General features: G+C 37.6%; 1 protein-coding gene across 5 annotated transcripts; it reads left to right on the plus strand.

Moving 5' to 3' along the window:
- The first annotated feature begins 623 nt into the window (after positions 1 to 623).
- LOC104902512 (uncharacterized) lies at positions 624 to 17,232 on the plus strand. 5 transcript variants are annotated; one of them, XM_010690303.4, is made up of 10 exons: positions 626 to 987; positions 3,636 to 3,870; positions 4,047 to 4,130; positions 4,304 to 4,473; positions 7,819 to 7,955; positions 8,826 to 9,003; positions 9,188 to 9,776; positions 12,136 to 12,248; positions 15,611 to 15,854; positions 16,511 to 17,232. In XM_010690303.4, exons 1-10 carry the CDS (start codon positions 833 to 835, stop codon positions 16,736 to 16,738), a joined length of 2,133 nt encoding a protein of 710 aa, XP_010688605.1. In that variant the 5' UTR covers positions 626 to 832; the 3' UTR covers positions 16,739 to 17,232. The 5 variants fall into 5 exon arrangements, with proteins under 5 accessions (XP_010688606.1, XP_010688605.1, XP_010688609.1 ...); XM_048635839.2 differs by having other exon boundaries at positions 972 to 987; positions 3,636 to 3,713; XM_010690304.4 differs by lacking the exon at positions 12,136 to 12,248 and having other exon boundaries at positions 624 to 987.
- The last annotated feature ends 4,463 nt before the right edge of the window (positions 17,233 to 21,695 follow it).

Below are 21,695 nucleotides of genomic sequence, written 5' to 3' on the forward strand. Positions count from 1 at the left end.
GTTCGTTTTAAGCTTATTTTTCAGCAAAAAATTATGTTCTAATTTTCATAAAAGATGTTCTATTTTCAATAAACAAATGTTCTATTTCAACAAATGTTCGTTTTAAGCTTATTTTTCAACAAAAAGTTATGTTCTAGTTTTCGTAAAAGATGTTCTATTTTCAATAAACTAATGTTCTGTTTCAACAAATGTTCGTTTTAATCTTATTTTTCAGCAAAAAATTATGTTCTATATTTTGTGAATCTGTTTTATTTTCGATAAACAAATGTTCAATTTTAAAAAATGTTCTTTTAAAACTTATTTTCCACCAAAAATTATGTTCTATTTTCACTAAAAATAAGTTCTATATTTGATAAGCATTTGTTCTATTTAAGTAATTAAATTCTAGTAATGTTCCACTTCAACAAAAAATGTTCATTTTCGTATTTGGATTCTGGTAATATTCCACTTCAACAGTAAAATGTTCTTTTTCATAAATGAATTCTTGTAATGTTCCATTTCATCAATAAAATGTTCATTTTCGTAAATGAATTTTGTAATGTTCTATTTCCACAATATTCGTAAATGTTCGTTTTCGTATTCGTAAATGTTCTATTTTATATTGTTGGAGCACAATTCTCATTGTGGTCCCGGGAGCACAATGCACGCATTATTCTCCCCCACTACCTTGCGTTTTGCGGAAGAACTGAATACCGCCAAATCTTCTATCGGTTTCTGGCCTGCTGAGAGCTGAGGAGTAATCACCAACGCAACGCAACGCAACGCAACGCAACGCAACCCAACTCAACTGACATTGAAATAGAAAGGTGGTGTGGTGAGTGGTGTCGGAAAGATGGAGAATAATCCCCGGATAATCGACAACATCATGACGCTTTTTCAACGGCGGACTTCGAGTCCGCGTTCCCCCCTCTCCGCCGGCGCCGAGTCCCCGAAATCAATTCCTTTTCTCTCTCCAATTGCTAACTCTGTTGTCGCTCGCTGTTCCAAGTAACCTTCCTACTCTTTTACCTTTTCAATTATTGCTTTCGCTTTAAACCATTTATGATCGTTTCTTTTCATGTTTCCGGCGATGTATTAAGTACGTGTTGTAGTGGTTTTGAGGGTGTCTTTGGAACTTGGATGATAAAGACATAGATAGATATTATAGGCAAAGGCACCGACTGTCGAAATGACACCTCAAATGCTGAAATTAAAGATGCAGTACTACTTATGCACTTGTTTTTAAATGTTCAAGTAAACGGTTGTTGCCTTGTTGCAATAAAACTTATCTGAATTAGACTCTACTTAACTTAATTTACCCTGTGGAGGGGTTTTTCTTAGTGAAACTCAAAGTTTCGAATTGTTATAACCTATTACACACATCAAAAACTATGTCAGTTCATGTTTTTTCTCCACTATATATGTTTTCTGCCAGTTTATTCTATACCCTGTCGTAGGCTATGAAGCACAAAATCTTCTAGGCCAGTTCTTTGTTCCCAAAATGTTATTATACCTAAAACTCATTAGCTTCCAATATAACGAAGCTTGGAAATGTTGGAACCTCAGGTAAACAAACCTGAGCTGTTTCTATGTTATATAGGTCCGTATGAATGATTTAGCAACTTTTAAAGAGGAATTCCAGGTTGTCCAGAATTATAATTTTTGCAAGATTTCCCTGAACCTTATTCCAGAACTCCTTGTGTAAAACAGGCAGCATAGCTTGTCTCCAAAAAAATTGACATGGGATGTATTTGATTATAGTATTTATGAGTTGAAGTCCGTGATACATTTTAGGAATTCACTCTAAAATGGAGAATTATGTCTGGGAAAGCAATGATTTTTCCCTTCAATGAGTGAATAAATCACTCTGACAAACTATATATGGTGCCTCGGAGAATAATATAACTTTCTCTTTCCGTTGCTTTACATTTTGATATTATGCAGAGGCATATACATCATCCTAATTTCTATCTCAATTAACCTGTAGAATTTCACCTCCTCAAATAATTAACTCTTGACACTCCCTCTTTCTGAATTATTTGAAAAGGTTGATATAACTTCTATTTTCTGACAAATATGTAGCTTTTGGTTGTAATATATTGTTATTAGTATTTTGCACGCAATGCGTGCATGACATCGTGTATGTGTGACTTTTTGAAATATTCGATTTGATCCTCATTTATTATTTTGGGTTAAAAGTTGCTTAAAAGGTAATTATTAAGTATATAACTATATATCTAACAAAAAAGGCTTAGTAAATTTTTTTGAAAACCTACTCGTAAGATATAAATGTATAAATATATCTCTATAGATAATGAATAAGGATTAAATAGAAATTTTCAATTATTACTTTGAGACTCATCAGTAGTATTGTACATATTCTTTTTGGGAAGTTACCTTCACTCAACAAAAAAACCGCAGTTAGAATAGAGTTTTTTTAATTTCCATGACTTTTTTTGCCCTCATTATTATCTTGGAATAACAAATACATAAAGGGTATTTAAGGGAATTTAGATTGACACCATAGTCCTCAAGAGTTCCTATATATAATAGAGATCTTGGAAAAACAAATACATAAAAGGGTATCTAAGGGAATTCAGGTGGACACCAAAGTTCTCAGGTGTTCAAATATATAATAGAGATAGCATCATTATTATCAATATGAATTTTTCACTGAGTTCATCGTGAGTTCACCATTCGAAGTTGAGTTGCTTAAAGAGATTGCTAGAGTTTTCTACTTATGAGGTAACTATTTTGAAAGAAGCGATGCTTGAACTTGGTCTTCACATGTCATTCTAACTCAGTTGATTGGTTATTAAGACGTTGGAATTTTTTCATGTGTTTTGCCATACTTTTTCTGGTCTTTTATATTAAGCTTGATTAACCTCCTTGTTAAAATAGCTATATCTGTAGTACATTTATCACAACTTTTTCCAGAGCGTTCAAAACATTGGTGCTAGCCGTGCTACATTTTGAAAAATACTTTGATGAATTATTTATGTATTGTTGGATTAACAACCTTGCGATTGTATTAAATAAACTAATATATGAAGGTGGTTGTTTCTTTTATTTGCTTTGACACTTGCTTTCACGAAACCTCACTTGGATACCGATTTGGAAAAACAATAACATTACTCTTTATTTGTGGAGAAAATAGGTTAACACTATATATTTTATTGTTTTATATGAGAAAGATATAACTTGGCTTAGATTTTATTGCATTACTTTTTGATATTATAAGGGGATAAATGATATCTTATATGCTCTAGCATGAGAGTTATATTTAGAACAAACACAAACATCCTTAGGTCGAACAAACAACTTCGTAAAACAATATTAGGCTCCTACATTTCCTCATGTCCTTTTACCAATGTAATTGAATATAACGTTTAAGAAATCACACCCTCAAAATGTGCTGGAAATTCCAACAGATTATACCTCATTTTTGATTTTTGGCTTTCAGGATGAATCGTTATGATCTTTCTTTTCCTTTTCCCCCGTTTTATTTTCTGGTAATTTGCCACAATGGAGATTTCTTGGGAGTCCACATTGGCATATTCTTAGAGTTGATTGGGTTTTACTTTTTATGGCGTTTGCTTTGATAGAGGAATTGGGCACCTCATTTGATCTCTTGATAAATTATTACTTGCTTACAGGATTTTGAACATGTCTACGGAAGAATTGTGTAGCTGTTTCGACATAGAGACCAGTGAAAGTGGAAAGCAAACAATGACGTATGCTAGGAATTTTATAGAATTTTTCTCATTCAAGGCATTTAATGTTTTGACTGCTCGTGCTGATTATTTGAATGATAAGAAATTTCGTCGTTTGACCTATGATATGATGCTTGCATGGGAAGCCCCAGGGATTGAGGGTGAAACAATATACAAAGTGAGACAACAAATAGCTTATGATCTTTGTAAGATACCTTGTATTATTAGATAGTCAAGTATGTTGCATGATCGATAATATCTTTGAGGCACCACAACTTAAATTTCTTTGAGACGCCAAAACTTAGAGTTCTCCTTCATTCGGCCTTGACGATCTTGTCATTGCTAACCTTGCAGGAAACTGCTTCTCCCAGTAACATGCAGAGTGATGATGAAGGATGGTCTTTATTCTATTCGAGCTCCACTGATATGGCTGTTCAGGTTGACCAAATGGTTCTAAGAACTCTACAGTTGCTTATTTTTGTTTATTTGAGTGTTTCATGCTTCGATTCAACATGGTCTTGACGAATTTAATTTGCTTTTTGGTCGTTTATATGTGGTCTCCTCTTCGCTTTTAATGTTCGAAAATAAAAGTTTGTTGCCTTCATCAACAGGTTGATAATGAGAAAACTGTTGGTCCTGAAGCATTTGCTCGAATAGCACCTGGTTGTGCAGTTATAGCTGATGTGGCAACTGTCCAAAATCTTTTTGATGCACTGACAAATACTTCGGGCAATAGACTTCATTTTCTCATCTATGATAAGTACCTTCAGAGCCTTGATAGGTATGTTTGTGGCTGTGCTTGTTAAGCTAGCTGAAAATGATGATTACACGGCTTTTTTGTTTTGAGTGTCGCTATTTTTCCTCTGCTGTGTACTGCATTTTTCAGTTTTAATTTACTTGGATAAAAACTTCTTCATCGGGTTCGTTTGACGATGGGACTTGGGAGTCATATAGTGGTGTAATTTGCGAAACCTAGTCTACACTATGGGTATGTTAATGATGTTAGAGAGACTTCAAGAGAGTATGTTGATAATCCTTTTTGGAGTTGTAACTAAAGAAGAAAGGAGATAATTTGGAAGATGTTATTGTTGATGAATCTATCTTATTTTGTGGAGCTTACATAAGCTATTTGGTCTTCATATTTGTTCTTGAAGAGAAGTTATGTTACTACTATCCTTAAGTATATGGACACTTCAGCACTTCAATTTGGGTCAAAATCATGGAATATTTTCTGTAAAATAATGGCATCAGACACTTACACATCGTGCTGACATAAGTACTCAAGTCCTGCGTAATATAGGAATTTAATGAAGGTTGTTTCCTTTTAACTTGGTACAAAATAAGTGATTTACAAGAATCTTGCTATCTTGGTGCCTTAAGGATTCAGACTGAAAGGCACCTGTAGGAGTGCTTGAGTGGCACCTTGATAGTTCATACTGTAATAGACTGATACAAAGGGGGAGGGGCATTTTAGATGTGTCATGTAAGGTTAGCTTGAGGAATAAGCTAGAAGGTTAGTGGGAAAGAAACTATAAAAATAGAATAGTTTGGAGAGAGAGAGATTATGGAAAATATTGTTGAGAGTCTTAGTTTGTTCTTAGGAGAGATTCAACTCAAGCCTCTCGAATGCTTGAAATTTTCTTTATTTTACTGTCCGTTTTCATATTATCAATCCAAAATCTGTTCTATTTGCTAATCATCTCTCTTAATCGGCCATAGCTATGCCAGTTCATCACACATACAACATATCCCCTTTAATGAGGCTTATTTTTGGGGTGCTCGCTAGAGACCAACAGACATGCTGTCTCAGGCTCTCAGTTAAAACATTACATTAAATTTATTTGTGAGCTGTACAAATCGAGCTAGCAAGTTGGGATTTGGAGGCTCTTGAACATTTGAGTCCAGAATTTATGCATGGAAGCATTTAACAGACGTACTTGTGTTAGATGTTTTTAGGAGCTTTGAGAGTAGGGTTCTAAAGTACTTCTCAACGTAATTAATGTATGTAATTGTGTTCAACATTCTAGGGGTTAGCTAGAATTTGTGCTAGGGAGTATTTATTTGTATGGTTGTTAGTCTGGCATGTAGCATATTTTAGCCTCATTGTAAGGAGGTAGGAACATTCGAGATAGGAGGTGTAACCCTAAAAATAGGCATAAGATATTGTTTGTACATCACTGTTGAGTAAGGAGTTAGAGCATTCATTTCAACACTTGTGTGTTTCACTTATCTCTTTCCTTCATCTTCCCAAACTTCTCTAAGCACTGAGGAAATACAAGGCACGTAGGAGTTCTAACCGTGTGCACATGCTAATAAGACTAGCTTATGGGTCCAATCTGGGTTCTAGGCTCATGGTGTGCCTTGCAGGTTCCGTTGCTAGGTGCCAATGAGTTGCGCACAATCCTGCCTAGCTTTGTGGGGGGAGTCAAAGTACAACACGTTAAATTTACTGATGGACGTTGGCCATGAGCTATGTCGCTCTTGTCCAAAAAAAAAAAAATTTGCCTGCACATTATCATTTAATAAAGGCACATTCTACTCGAAAGTACTTCGATAGCTAGGGGTGCATTTCCCTATAAGTACATTTGCCAGCTCAGGATCCATTAAATTTCTTCTGTACCTTTAAGTCCCGGGTGAGCTCCCAAAACCTATGCTTATTTTGATATTTTAAAGAATTTCCTTTACTTTTCATATGCAAGATCAGAGTCTTCTATCTTTTAGAGTGCACAAATATATTTCCATGTCAGTGCATCCGTATGTTTGACTTACCCTTGGCTATCCTTGACACTCACAGTGATGAAGTTAATACCTTGGCTTCTTTATGTTATATCCGGTGGCACAAAGACTTTGCCTTTTGCCTCTTAACAAGTATGATGAGACTATAAGGTATGGATAAATAATTTCCAAGTTTGATAATAAGAGCTTTCTAACACATTTGTGATCACGTTTTGGAAAAGTACCCTCTGTTAAAGAGGAGAATATTTATGATTTAATGATTTGACGAAGGTGTGCACTCTAAAGGTGTGCCTAAGAGCCGTGGCAGTAAGCCCAAAGCTTAGAGGGTGCTTCACCATGGCCAACGAAAATCAAGTTTTTAATAGCGTCGGTTCGAAATGGATCGGTTGAAGTGCAAGACGTGGTTAGTGGGGGAGAGAGAGATTGCGTCAGTGAACTGTTTACTAGCGTCAGTGTAGTTGCCAGATGAAAACGCACCGTTTCCTTTGGCTTTCGCTTCGTCTGCCATTGAAGAGAGAGAGAGAGGGAGATGGGAAGATGAGAGGGTTCTGATTTATGGGGGAAGTAATTGGTGGCGGTGGTGCTGTCAGTGCTCATTTTCTGGTGAGGGTGGTGTGATGTGTTTAATTGTATGGTTGAGATAAGAGTTTGAGATGTGTAATTAATTTGGTTAAGTAATGGGACCACATATCCCTTTCACCTTCTCTCTCCTCTTTCTTAAAAAGTGTGCAACTAGCTATGTTGCAAGTAAAAAGAAACCGAGGAAGTATATTTTATTAGATATGAGCATGATCAGTGATTTCCTTACTCCATGAGTTCACTGAACCAAGGAAATGAGAAGGTTGATTATCCGTTTTTCCATGCACCGGCCACCGAGTACTCGGTTCATTGGTGCTTCTTACTTTGTACCCGACATTCTTCCATCCGACTTCTTTTCAACTTCTTGAAAAAATGCATAGCTTTAACGGCTGCCTGATTTTCCAACTTCTGCAAACACTCCTGCAGTATTGTTGTTGGCAATGTTTGAATTTTCTTTGTATTGAGAAAACTAACAAAAATCTGGGAGAAATCAGAGAGTGCTTATCTAAATTTATGAGAATGAGAGCTTTTTTAAATGTTGACCATCTAGATTGTCGTTACTTTCAAATCCCTTAAATAGTCATACCTAAATGTGTGCTCTGGTCCATCTCGATTTTATTCTAGTTGTAGACAATGTTAGCGGATGTTTTGTTTGTTAGACTTATGGAGAATTGGAGTTATGGTCTGGCGTAGTTCATTATTACTTATGTGCCATGTACTCTAGATTTGTTTAGCAATGTTAATGGCCTTGAATTTCTTATATCTTTGCTGCCCCGGTGCAAAATTGATTGTTGGTGATATATCTTTGCAGGGTGATCAAGAGTTCAAAGAATATGTTATCAGCTTTGACAAACCTTGAAATTGCTAATGGGGATATCATTATAGATGTCGATGGCACTGTCCCTACCCAGCCAATTTTCCAGCACATTGGAATCTCTGCATGGCCTGGTGAGTCATTTTCCTTCATGGAAAATGTGCCACATGATGATTAGATGATAGATGATCCTTCCATTATTCTTTCTTGGATGAAAGAGGAAGCTTCCATTTAGTATGAGAATGAAGTGTGAAATTTATGTATTTAATTTAATTAAATTTATGTAGTTACTTAATTAAAGTTTGTGGTGGAGACTGCTGAGAATCAAAGGTTTTCATGCTAAGTTATGGGCCTTACTGTTTAAGGAAGTAAGTTCAGCTGAGATTGATTATTTTATTGTCCAGGTGACATGTATTATGCTTGCGCACACTTGAAATTCTTGCTAAACGATCTTATATATGTGTGTCTTATTCTTGGTGTCCATTTGAGATCTATGCACATCTAGGAAACATGTTTCGTTATGTGTCTAGTGTCAGGTGTGCATGCTGAACCTGCCTTTTGATATATGAACTCTAACTCTAGACCAATCTTTTTCTGGAATGACCAACTTTGCAAGTTGATCTTTGGACTAGTTTTGTGTTTGATACTTGTAGCCAAGTTTATGAAACATAGTGTGTTTGCATGAACCAAAGGGGCGGAGGGAGAGAAATCAAAGACTTTAATCATTATCAGGCCTCAGCTATATTCTCGTTAACATTATCTCTACAGTAATGGCTGCCATTATCTCAGAGTTCTTATAATGACTTTACCCTGGTATCCTTCATGTCTTGTTGTGAACCAGGGCAAGACGACAGTGCTGTCTCTATCATTGCGTAACATGTAGAGTGTAGACTCTCCACTAGGCTATGCTCCTGATTTTTTATAGGCTAGTCATCGGCTTCTAAATTCCTTTTTCGAACTCATCTTTGGGCTCATTGATCACATGTTTTTTTTACTTCTTACAGGAAGGTTGACCCTAAGTAGTAAAGCTTTGTATTTTGAGTCATTGGGAGTGGGTCAATATGATAAACCTGCAGAATATGATCTCTCGAGGGACTTGAAGCAGGTCATAAAGCCTGAATTGACTGGGCCACTTGGTGCTCGGCTGTTCGACAAAGCCGTGATGTACAAATCAATCTCACTGTATGTATCATGATTACACTTGATATTTTAAGTGATTTCATACTGAATTATAGATCTATAGTGTGACTCTCTTATGTTCTTTTACGTAACTGAGTCTTATGTGTTTTAATAGTGTAAAACTTAAATTGCACATAATGATATAGAGTAAAGCCTACATATTACTTCTAACCTTTGTCATTTATAGAACGGAGCCCATATTTCTGGAGTTCCCTGAATTCAAAGGAAGCTCAAGAAGAGACTACTGGTTGGATGTCACTCTGGAGGTATTGCTTGCTCACAGATTTGTTAGGAAGTACTATCTTAAAGGAATCCAGGAATCTGAAGCAATTGCAAGGGCTATTCTGGGAATATTTCGATGTCGTGCAGTTAGAGACGGTTTCCACTTTTTCTCATCACATTATAAAACACTACTTCTATTTAACCTTGCTGAGAATCTTCCTGGAGGAGATGCAATTTTAGAAACTCTGTCAAATTGTTTAGCGCTTTTGAGAACTAGTGCTCAAGTTGATGGGAGTGTCTCTACAGAGAAGCAGCAAACAGTATATCCAGTTTCACTTGTAGCACTAAGGAGATTTGGATTAATCCTTCAGGAAGATGTAGAATGCGATGAGCAAGGCAAACATGTTAGTGGATATATTTGTGTGGGTGAAGCAGATCCTCTGGAAGTGGCTGTAAAACAATCAAAATTGGATACAGGAAAGGCTGAAGCAGCGCAGCTGACTGTCAACCAAGTTAAAGTAGATGGAATCGACGCAAATTTGGCAATCATGAAGGTAAACAGAGGTTATTTTTCCTTCATTAGTTTTATATAAGCTGGAAGAGCTTTTATTTGGTTATTTGAAGTTTACTGCTGTTGAGATCTAAGTGCAGTTACTTGCTTCTGACTTCCTATCTTCATGCTTAGGGAGATTTTGAGCTTTACCTATGAGACTCAGTGATATTCTTGGTGCACATTTAAATACTATCTTTTGTTTTCACTGAGAATTGTAGATTTAGTGGTCTATTAGGAATGGAAACTCGTATTTCGACAATTCAAATCTTCTGTAATAAAATCTCAAATAAAATTTCCTGTTAATTGCTCTGATGATTGAGCATCTAATAGATTTTGAGAAGTTTCTGTTAGGTTGTATTGGTTAGAGGTAAGCTGGCATATATCGGGACCTTCCTAGTTACATCGACGGCCGAAATGTACTGAGTGGTGGCTCTTGGATAAGAGTTTTTGATGTTACTTTAAAGTTGATAAATTTGGTGGCGGACTCTTTGAACCTTTGGTGTAGACTATGACAATGAATCTCATATATGCATATTATTAGGTAAAACAATTTTTTTTTTCTTGAAAACACAAAGAAAAGTACAATTAAAAGGCAAGTGGTCTAAACATGAAATAAGAAATAGAACAGTAACACTTAATTAAGCCTTTATCAAGGGACGAAAATGCACATTCACACTTAATTAAGACATCATTTCAGTGTGCACGATGTGACGTGCGCGTGGTGAGTTTTGATATGGGCCCTGTGAAAGTCACATGGGGCGCTTGTCTGTCACGCGCCTAGCCATGATTTATGCTCGAGGATGCAAACAGACGTAGATGATGGTATGCAAATAAGCATGTTGGTTAACTGACATAGATGATAGGCATGCATCAAGATGCTATATGAGAGACGCATTGCATTGCTGGTTGCTGGGCCTTATGTGTGAAAGGATGTGCCATGAAAGTACCTTCACAGAAGGGGTCTGCTGTGATGACACAACCTATAGCCACCAAGGGACATGTTGGTTCCTTACGGACTAATAGTCTTTGCCATAATTCTCTATAATTGAGGCCTTCACCAGCGTCCTTGAATCCAAGAAGAACACCACTGAGCTGATCAAGACCTTCACCAGCCACTGGAGAAGAAATACAACCACTTCCTCACTGTCCTGAGGCTCCTTAACAAGATAACCCGAAATGCCTGCTCAACAACAGTTACTCTTGGCACTTTAGTTGAATTCTCAACCTCCTTGAAAGTAGCACTGGTTTTTTGCTTCCATTACATGAGAAAGTCAAAACTTCTTGAACATCAATCTATCACCCTTTAAAGAACAATTATCACTGCCCTAGTTAGAAAGCCTAGAATGAGACACTTGAAATCATTACCGCTATTTTAAGAAAACAATGACTTGAATTTAGTTTGGGTTTCTATCTGAACAAAGGAATCATTAGCATTGCTCTTGGTAATGAACTTCCAGTACTGCTAGAAGAAATGTGTGGACTCACCTTCCCTTTAACCTTTTTATCAGCATTGGAAACTACAGCTAAACACTGGAATGCTCAATACAGGAATGCTGATCCTGAGGATTTTGTCATTTTTCGGCCTTCCAGTATGTGGAGCAGCACTAATTTGTTCTCTTGTTTAAGGGCCTCCTTAAACCATACTGTTCTAAAATAGTAAACCTCAGAATTTAATCCATATCAATGAAAATGTTAATTGGAAAACCTTGTGAAATCCCCAGAAATGTATCACTCACAGCTACCTGAACGAAATTATTTAGTTTTTGCACCATGTTCGACACTAACATGCGATCAAAATCATGGATCTGACGCACTGCCAGACAAATTTCTTCATGCGTTAGTGTATGTGCCGCCTCACATGCCTCGTCACCCGCCACTTGACATTCCTCGTTATGTAATGAATATGCCTCCTGACTCAGTACACACAATATTCCTTTCCTCAAGCGCCTCAACTGGCAGATTTAATGTCCCCAGCTGCCAACTACAATGCCATGATAATCACACACCACCCTTCATCTCTAATTAATTCCTCTCTGTATTCCTCAGTCTACCCACCACTACCACTCGTTCTTGAAACACTAGCTTCTTTAACCACCTCACCCACACCCTTCTAAGCACGACCCCAAAAATCCGACTGTGGGTGAACAATTTGCCTCCCTACAACATATATTGTAACTCTCTTGCCCCTTCACAAAATTCCTAGACATAAATTACTTGTCTTTTTTTTTTTGCTTATGCTAATTATGCTTCATGAAAGTTATTACTTCTTTGATTTGTGTAGATGATGGATTGCTTGCCTCCTTTTACCTTCTTCATGCTCTAATGGATTAATATAGCAACAATGTTTGATCTTTCTGTAGGAGTTGCTTTCTCCACTGATTTCAATAGCTAGGCGTGTTCAACTTTTGGCTTCTTGGGAAGAACCTTTTAGATCAACAATATTCCTAGTGCTGATGTGCTACGTGTTTGTGAGGTAATCTCGATCTAGGCTGAGCTTGTATATATGCTGTATTAACTTCAGAAGAGTGATAGTGTTTAACTAGTTCTTAAATCTTTCGAAATTTTCTGAATGCTTGGAAATGTATGTTTCCATTAGAAATTTTATCAGATATGAGCTCTTTTACAAAAAGGACTGAATTTGGTCTTTGTATCTAGTTGTGAGAGCTAAGCTAGCTTAAAATCTTAACCAATAGAACTTTAGGCTTTCTAGAGTCTAGACTCAGGCTTCAAGAGAATTTTTCAGACTTCAGATCGTGCATTACAGTCGACACGGTGTGATAGGCAAGCTTTCTGTGCCACTAGTATCTCTTGGCCAGCGTCTGCTTCGTTTGACAATTGGTATATAATTTTTTCATTACTTGGTATTTTGGGTTAGTAAATATCCTGAGCGGCTGTTTGGTTAGACACTAGAGAAAGGGAAAAGAAAGTAAAGTAATCCAAAACTCCCGAATTCTCTTATGTGTTCGGTCGGGGTAAAGAATGGGTTTGAAACTTCTTTGCTAGTGTTTGGTTGTTCTAGGTTATGAAACTCACAGCCCCACTTTTTTCTCTTCTGCTCCTATGCGAACGCACCTTCACTCCTTTCTTCAACTCCACCACCACCATATATTTTTCCAATCTCACCTCCATCACATTCTTCATCTCACCTCCACCACCGTCAATTTATTCATCTTCCCATCACCACCACAACTTTCTTCATCTCATTAGTATTATTATGATTAAGGAATTCAGCTTTAGCCTCCAAGGTTCTAAATCTAGTTCTTAGACAAACTTCAAAAATCAAATGACATCGATTATTGAATGAAAACAGTCAATCTAGTTGCATGTGTTAACCTCCAAAGGGTTTTCACTTCTCTTCTTATTCGCATTTTTTCTTTAATTTTGGTTTTTGTTTCAATTCTTACCTGTGATGGTGGTTGGTGACAGTTGAGTGGTGGCCAACGTCGGGCTGCTGGCAGGGGAGATTTTACAGAGAGGGAGAGTAGGGCTCACAGGGGTAGGGGTTTGCCAGGGACTGTGGGTTATGGCTGGGTGAGTCGCTAGTGTGGGTCATGGTGTTGGCAGTGATTGGAGGAACGGTGGTTTGGTCAGGGAGCGAATTGTGGTGTGGTGTGTCAGCCATGGAAAGAGTGTGTTGATTCCCCATAGTTGGGGTTTCACGAAACCGTGGGGGGAGGGGAGTGACAAAGCCCAATTTGGGGTAACTTGATTCTGATAAATAGAGAATGTGAATGACAAAAGTTACCAACCAAACACCAACATAGAGAATTGGCGAGGCTGATTCTCTTTCCCTTTCTTGATTCCCTGAACCAAACAGCCCCTAACTTTTAACTGTAATCGAATATTGGGTTGACCGGTTATAGAGTTACTAGAATTTTTTAGTTTTGTTTAGTTTGTGACAGTTTTTAACAATGTTGAAGTCTTGTATTTTATTGACTAATGTGCAAACTTGCAATAGCTAATGTTCCACATAATAAAACCTTCACATTTGTTCAACCCGTCCAAGTAAATATAATTTATGCTAAGTCTATATCCTCAATTTTTGTCTTACCAAAAAGCCAAACCTCCATGACCATGCTTCAGCATTTGGGTTTTGTTTTATAGTGTATCACAAATTCCGTAAGATTGAGCAGAAAGGACACTGGCATCAGATAATTATAAATGATAACTATTGTGATAACGATGAAGACACGATTGGTTTTAGTTTTTCAAAATGAATCAACGTGTATTGTCTTTGTGATGAATGTCACAAATTCTAAGTACAAATTATTTCGTGTTTGGCAAGAGAAAATGTCTTAATCATCTTTCACACAATGATTATGTCCTCTTTTAATGGAGGATAAGTCAATGTCCCTAATGACCATGTAAGTGACTAGGGTATTAGTTAGGAGTTTAGGACATTGTCCAAAGTAATAATCATGCAAAATCTTAAAGAGAAATATCAGTCTGTGCAGTTGAACAGGTGTGCTCATCGACTAGAAACAGAATACTTCTTAATTGCCTGCAGCACAATTGCACCAGCTACCATTGTAATTGCCTTTATAGGCTGCAACTCTCCGCTTCCTTTCATTGGCATGCAAACTTATCGTGATGCTGTTTAGCATTACTAACATTCTTTTGTACATGTCTCGTGCAAAATCCTCAACTACTTGCACAATAAGAAACATGTGCTAACATGAGTTACATAGTCCCTGGGAAACAAGAAACATGTCTAATCATGAGCTAATTGACCCTTGAAATTGCAACAACCCTCATCCATTTTTTGTAGAAAATCTAAGACGTTCATAATTTGCAAAATGACAAACTTCTAATCTCATGCATAATAAAGTATCTATCGTTTGAACTTTTCACTTAGTGTAACATACTTTAATGATTCAACCACTTTGAATATCGATTATTTGCACGTAATGAAGAGTTTTATTAATATGGCATCACAATTTCAGGTTAATTTTTTCTCCATTATACATAAGCCACGGGTTCTGTGGATTTACCTCTTGGCTGCCAAACATCTATAGAACCGATTGGAATGGTGGTCACTGAGTAGTGACACTTTCCAAATTCTGCATCAATTGAAAATGATTTTGACAGATGATGTGCTCAAGTTAAATGATAAAATTGTCCCTCCCTCACCCCCCAAAGATAGTTAAATTAAGCTGTTCCCAGTTTCCATGGTTAAGACTTTTGGTAATGCTTAAAAATAATGACATTCTATCATGGTTCTAAGTGGTTTTTGAGTTCTTGCGTCAAACTAAAGTTCTGCATGCCCCGTATTTAGGAGTGTTTTCCTCATTACAACATTCACAAGTCCCTGTCCTCGTGACTAAAGCATTGTGTGGCATTTTTTGGGCTCTATAGTTTGTACTTTTTGCTGAGGAAGTCGTGCTACTTATCCCTTGGCAATTCATGTACTATTTTTTCCATCCTTGACATCATGCTTATAATCATGTTATTATGGCTACAAATTACCCTGTGATAGGATATCCACCTTGTAGCTTGTCACATGCTTCTCTATCAACATATTGAGGATAAGCCAAACCTTTGGTTATTAGCTTTTCATTTTCACAATCACGAGCATTAGAAGAATAGAAACTCTCTTTTGAGTGTGGGCTAAGCATTTGGTATCAACCTCGTTAGGACCTTTAATATCTCTTCTAAATTTCCCATGCTAAATTGCTCTTTGGATCTTGAGATTTACCTATAGAGAAAATTCCCATAATGTAGAGTGTAGACCACAAAATGCTAAAGCTAATAGATGCTGCTACGTGAAAAGTCTTAGAGAACCTTGTCCTTTGTCTACTCAGATGTTTAACTAGAGTGTATCATATAAATTTTCAGTGGATGGTTCAGTTTTGTGCTGCCAATCACTCTTATCTCCCTTGCGGTGCTTATGCTCTGGCACCGACTGGCCAACAAAGGGAAACTGGTAGATGCCTTCAGAATTACAGCACCGCCCAATCGGAATGCTGTGGAGCAGCTAATTACATTGCAGGAAGCAATTTCTCAGGTAGAAGCACTGGTTCAGGCTGTGAATATTGTTCTTTTAAAGATGAGGGCCCTTTTGTTTGCTGTACTTCCGGAGGTATCTTTCCCATCTAAGTAACTTATCTTGGTGAATTTTCTATTTGTTAATTTTTTTTTTTGTTAAAATGGAACTTGTTTCTAGTTACCTATGTTGCACGCGGATTTTTCTTGTTGATTATCTTTGCTAGACTCCGAGGAAGAGTACAATTTTGAACTTGGAATGAAACTTGGACTAGTATCATGATGGGACAAAGATCTTTATGCGGATGTTTTGAAATAAGCTATCCGCTGAAATCTTTTGTGCGGACTTTGAAGTACAAGAAATCCTATGCTTCCCGGAATGAGCCTATCGTACACTTCCCTGAATGGACTAATATGCACAGTTGCATATGTATGTGGGAGAAATTAGCCATATCTCTTTGGTGATCTAAGCTGCCATTAGTGACATGTTCCCTTTGTGCATGAACAAATTGTTGGTCTCGTACCAACTTTCTTGCACTAAGTGCCCATCCTCTTATGATGGGACCTGTGCCTGGTGGCCTTGTATCACAAACTCACAAAGTGAGTTTGAACTTTGAAGTGCACCACCATTTTTCTGTTTAAAATTATAATTCTAACTTCTTCGTTTATGTAGCTAGCATGGATAGACTTGTTTGAACTGCCATTCTTATCTTAGTGTTTGATTTCTTTTATTTTTATTTTTATGTTCTTCAGGCCACTTGCACGGTTGCCATCTTTTTACTTCTTACAGCGGCATTCTTCATGCTAGTGCCCGTGAGAATTATAATCCTGTTGGTTTTGATGGAGTCCTACACTAGGGAAATGCCTTTGAGAAGAGAGAGCAGTTACAGGTGGTTTAGGAGATTAAGAGAGTGGTGGTTTGGGATACCTGCTGCTCCTGTTCAGCTCATCAAGCATGATGACACTAAGAAAAGGAAATAACCACATTCGGCTATACCAATAAACTTGTTTACACTGCTGAGCTGCTGCAAGAAGCCTTTGCATTTAGATTACGTGACAACTAATATCCTTTGTAGGCTTCAGAACTGCTGTCCAAGAATCGCGTGAATAGTAGCTGCTGCATTATTATTTTTGACAGTATTTGACATTTTGAAACAAGAGATCCAGTCTTTGAAAAATGATATATTTCTGTCTTCCCTTTTTTTTTAGTTATTCTGCTTGTATGCCTTTGGGTTAGAATCATGCTTGTGTATCAGAGAGTGTGGTCTCCTTTTCGTGAGAGAAGTTGTAATCGTTGAGAATGCGCGGGCCTATGAACATATGACTAATTGGACCCGTGTTAGATGAGTTTAGGTCACTCTATACTTGTAGCCCTTTTTATATAAAATTGGCAATGGTCCAAGCTTCGCTCTTGCCGTCTTGGTGGGGGCTGACTTGATTTCGAGGCTTGAGCCGGACGATTTTACCAGGTTAAATCATGACCGGGCTGCAGCATGAGCCATCGGTGGGTCCATTTCACTTTGTATCAACAAATGACATTTGTGTTATCTTTGATTTTACTAAGATGTACTGTGTACGGTTCACCAAATGTATACACAAAAAGAAAAATCTATAACTTTGTGATAAAATGAAAAAAGGTAAACAAAGATGAACAGTGAACACACCAAGCAACCCAAGCTTGTACCAAATAAAGATATACCGCTCGAGCCTGATACAAAATAATGGTGAGGCGGTGCTATTCTTGAGCAATAAGGCCCAGCATAATGCCTTATCTAGGATTTTGTGTATCTTCATTTGAGAAGGTTGAGATTATGTCTGCCATCTTCTTGTGTTTTGTACCTTTCTAATTATGCCACCTCATCAAAGTAAAATTAATGATTTTAAACTAATGTAGGTACTTGATTGATTGGCAATTTAGAACCCATTTGAAACGCTAGATGAGACATATATTTCTGCTATTGTTAGTTGCATTATTTTTGCACAAATTTTAAGAAAAGAGTAGAGAATGAAATTGGACTCTTTTGTCTATCTATCAGTTCTATCATTAGGGAAATGGAAATAGTAAAAAAAAAAAAAAGTGTATATATCTTTGTCAAAAATAGAAATGGTGCAATAATAAGTAAAAGTCCCAAGGTGGAAATAGGTGCAAGTAAAAGAAAACAAAGAATATATAAGTAATAAGATATATTACCTTATGGAACATGAGACGTAAAAAGAGGAAGGGTCTAGAGGGTGCTATTTGAAAAATTGAATTATGACTTTTTATGGTTAGAGCTTTTTATTGTTCTTCCAACTTAAATTTATTTAGCATCTTTTCTACTTTGGTTGAATTTTAATAAATACATTTGGATATCTATTTTTTTTTTTTGTTGCTAAGCTAAGTGCCACCAAGAATTACTATTTAAACAGTGTTACATTTCCCAAATACCAAGATAATGTGAGTCGATTGATGGTGCATTATCAAAAAAAAAAAATACCAAGATAATGTGAATGGATCTTTAAAGATGTAGCTGGACTTGAGCTCAAAACAATCTAAATACCAAGAACCATTTCAATAATCTAACAATAATCCTCTATGCACGCAATTGTTCAAAAGTAAACAGAAAGCAAAGTTTATTATTACGATCTAATAACCTCAAATAATAGGTACGCAAAACTTGTTCACAAAGTTCATCTAGTTCAAATTTAGCATTATTTCTGTTTAGCAAATATTAGATAAACATGTGCATATGGAGCGAAATCATTGATTAAATAATGTTTGAATCATTTATAAACTAATTCAATCTAATTATTATGTGAGCGATAACATTCTAGTCTTTTACATAAACACCAAACACCTCAGGACTCATGAGTTGGCTTATAAAATAAAAAGAAAGTTTTAACCTATTTTAGCACTATAAATTGTGGGGTTGGCGCAAAAACATCACCAATTTTAATTTTTTGATTGATTCTTTTCTTTCTCTACTATTAAACCAACTCCGGAGCAGGGGAAAACATTTTTGCATAGCTCACCTCGTACAGTAGTAAGAATGCTAGTTCTGAGTCCAAAGCAGTCCCTTGAAGAATTGATGACAATTGTATAATGGATGCGAAAATCATAGCTTGCTCACAATCACCTATTTCCCTGACACCAATGTAAGTTCTATTGACTATCAATCTAAGAATAATAGCAAACAATAATAGAATATCAAATAATAAAGCAGGAAAGAACACACCAGAAATTTTACGTGGAAACCCAAGAACTGGGAGAAAAACCACGAATCTGCACTAGGAATCGATGAATGTTTGATAGAGATTACAAAAGCACCCAAGAGATCTCTCTAAAGCTTTCTCTCTCTCAAACTATGTGTTTAAAGATGATGAATAATTCAATAAACATAATTAGGGTTTATATTTATACCCTCATTAATTAATAAGGAAAAAACCGGAAAAACGAGTTTGGCTCGTCAACCCGCGCCCGCGCTCGACATCCCGCGGGCGGACAGATCATGACGACGAAAACTGCAGCTCATCGCTGCGGGCGCGGGGTGGGCGCAGGCCTTCAAGCGCGGGCGAACAGCAGCCTAGCTGCTCATCTCTATCCCGCAAACATGCGGTCGCAGGCCTTGAAGCGCGGGCACCCCTCGACCATCTTCAACCATCTTCGAGCCATCTTCGAGCCACTTCGAGCCACCCCTCGAGCCACCCCTCGAGTCACCTACCTTCAACTCCTTCACCGTTTTTTTCTTCGACGCAACCTTTCTCCACACCCATACACCCCATTGAGCCTCATATACTACCATATACCCAACAATCTCCCACTTGGAGATAGGTGTAAGTGAAGAAAACTTCATACCTTCATCATCCACTCATTCATCTTCCTACACACAACTCCCACTGCAAAAGCAATCTCTAGTTGTGTCCAAACCATGACATACCTCAAGCATCCCATGACAACATCTCCTCTACACCAAGGAAACTGACATTGAAGTTTGCACCAACTCCAATTCAAAGACATCAAAATCTACACCGACTTTGATTCTTAATCACTAAACTCCAAATTATTGCACCATCACTCCATGAACCTACACACCCTCCTACCCCGGAGGTCGGATCACCTTAGAGACAAGTACAACCAAATGAAGATCCCTTCCTCTACAGCTAAAGAAGACAATCACTTCCTCTCCAACCAAAGAAGCACATTGAAGTCTCATCAAACTTCAATAAAACCAATTACCACCTAAGCCAAAGAAGCTTCTCATTGTTATGAAAACAAACTCACATTGCTCCCACTCGAACAATACACCCTTTGTTCCACTTAGGATTTCCGGCACATCATGCTTGTGTGCCGTCTTCACCTTGTTCGCTTACCGGTCAATTTGCCACCGGGATACCGCTTCACCACGGTTCTCATCCCTTAGCCCACTATCGATAGTTTTCCGACCAAACGACACCTTACATGAAGTTCTCATCCCAATCCCGGATCCCTTTGTTGTGCTCCTCATGGTGTAAAGTGTTCCAGTCCTTGCCCCACGAGCTATGATCATTGCTCCCTTGACAATTTTCCAAGAACCACCATCAAACACAACCTTGTAACCCGATGTAGCAAGTTGGGCTACCGATATCAAGCTTTTCTTCAACCTTGGGAAAACTTGACATTCTTCAACTCCAACGAGCCACCATGAGTGAGTTTCACACTCACATCACCTTTCCCCATGACTTCCACTGCCTTGCCATCCGCAAGGTAGACCTTTTCAAGTTTTCCGGATTTGAAATTCCGAAACAACTCCTTGCATGGTGAGGAATGGTGAGAAGAACCGAATCCAAGACCCATGATCCCGAGCACCCAACCAACTCTTCCTGATATCCATGCTTACCATCAAAGCATCAGAATCGTACTCGAAATCAAGTTAGTTGATGCATCTTCTTCATCATCACTTTCTTGAACCTTCTTCTTCCCTTTCCCATTCTCTTTCCTAGGACAATCTCTCTTTAATGTCCTTCATTACCACACCCCCAGCAAGTAACACTACTCTGCCTTTGACTTACCCGGTCCCCCTTTGACTCTGATTTTCCCTGAAAGTTCCTCCCTTTTCCCCTCCCTCTACCTTCTGCACTGTATGCTCCAGATGATTCTCCACTCTCCTTCCTTCGAATGCTCTCACTCAAAATCAGATCACGGACAACATCATAAACCAATTTCTCTTTACCAGAGGAATTACTAACAGCAGTTACAACAGTTTCCCAAGCAGTAGGTAAAGAGGACAACAAAATTAGGGCTTTCACTTCATCCTCAAAGGCAATATTAACCGAAGATAACTGACTTATTAATGAATTAAATTCATTAATATGTTCAGCAGCAGAACTACCATTATTCATCTCTAAACCAAACAAACGGCGCATCAGATATACCTTATTCATTGCAGAGGGCTTTTCATACATATCTGACAGTGCTTTGATCAATTCAGCCGTTGTTTTGATATCCTTGACATTGAACGCCACAGTCCGAGCCAATGTCAAACGCACCACCGCTAGTGCCTGTCTGTCCAGTACTTTCCACTTAGCCTCCTCCATCTCAGCAGGCTTTTCAGACAAAGGTTGATACAGATTTTTCTGATATAAGATGTCCTCTATTTGCATCTTCCAATATCCAAAATCTGTCCCATCAAACTTTTCAATTCTAGTCTTTGAATCCTCCATTGTTAATTATTCTAGATCTAGACAATAATCAAACCTAGCTCTTGATACCACTTGTAAGTTCTATTGACTATCAATCTAAGAATAATAGCAAACAATAATAGAATATCAAATAATAAAGCAGGAAAGAACACACCAGAAATTTTACGTGGAAACCCAAGAACTGGGAGAAAAACCACGAATCTGCACTAGGAATCGATGAATGTTTGATAGAGATTACAAAAGCACCCAAGAGATCTCTCTAAAGCTTTCTCTCTCTCAA

Source organism: Beta vulgaris, chromosome 9, assembly GCF_026745355.1.
Source record: "Beta vulgaris subsp. vulgaris cultivar EL10 chromosome 9, EL10.2, whole genome shotgun sequence".
Lineage (NCBI taxonomy): Eukaryota > Viridiplantae > Streptophyta > Magnoliopsida > Caryophyllales > Amaranthaceae > Beta > Beta vulgaris.

Coding starts and splice junctions, on each gene's coding strand:
- LOC104902512 (XM_010690303.4), top strand. CDS start 833: ATGGAGAATAATCCCCGGATAATCGACAACATCATGACGCTTTTTCAA. Junction 12,249..15,610: donor ATGTGCTACGTGTTTGTGAG/GTAATCTCGATC, acceptor ATAAATTTTCAG/TGGATGGTTCAGTTTTGTGC. Junction 15,855..16,510: donor TGTTTGCTGTACTTCCGGAG/GTATCTTTCCCA, acceptor TATGTTCTTCAG/GCCACTTGCACGGTTGCCAT.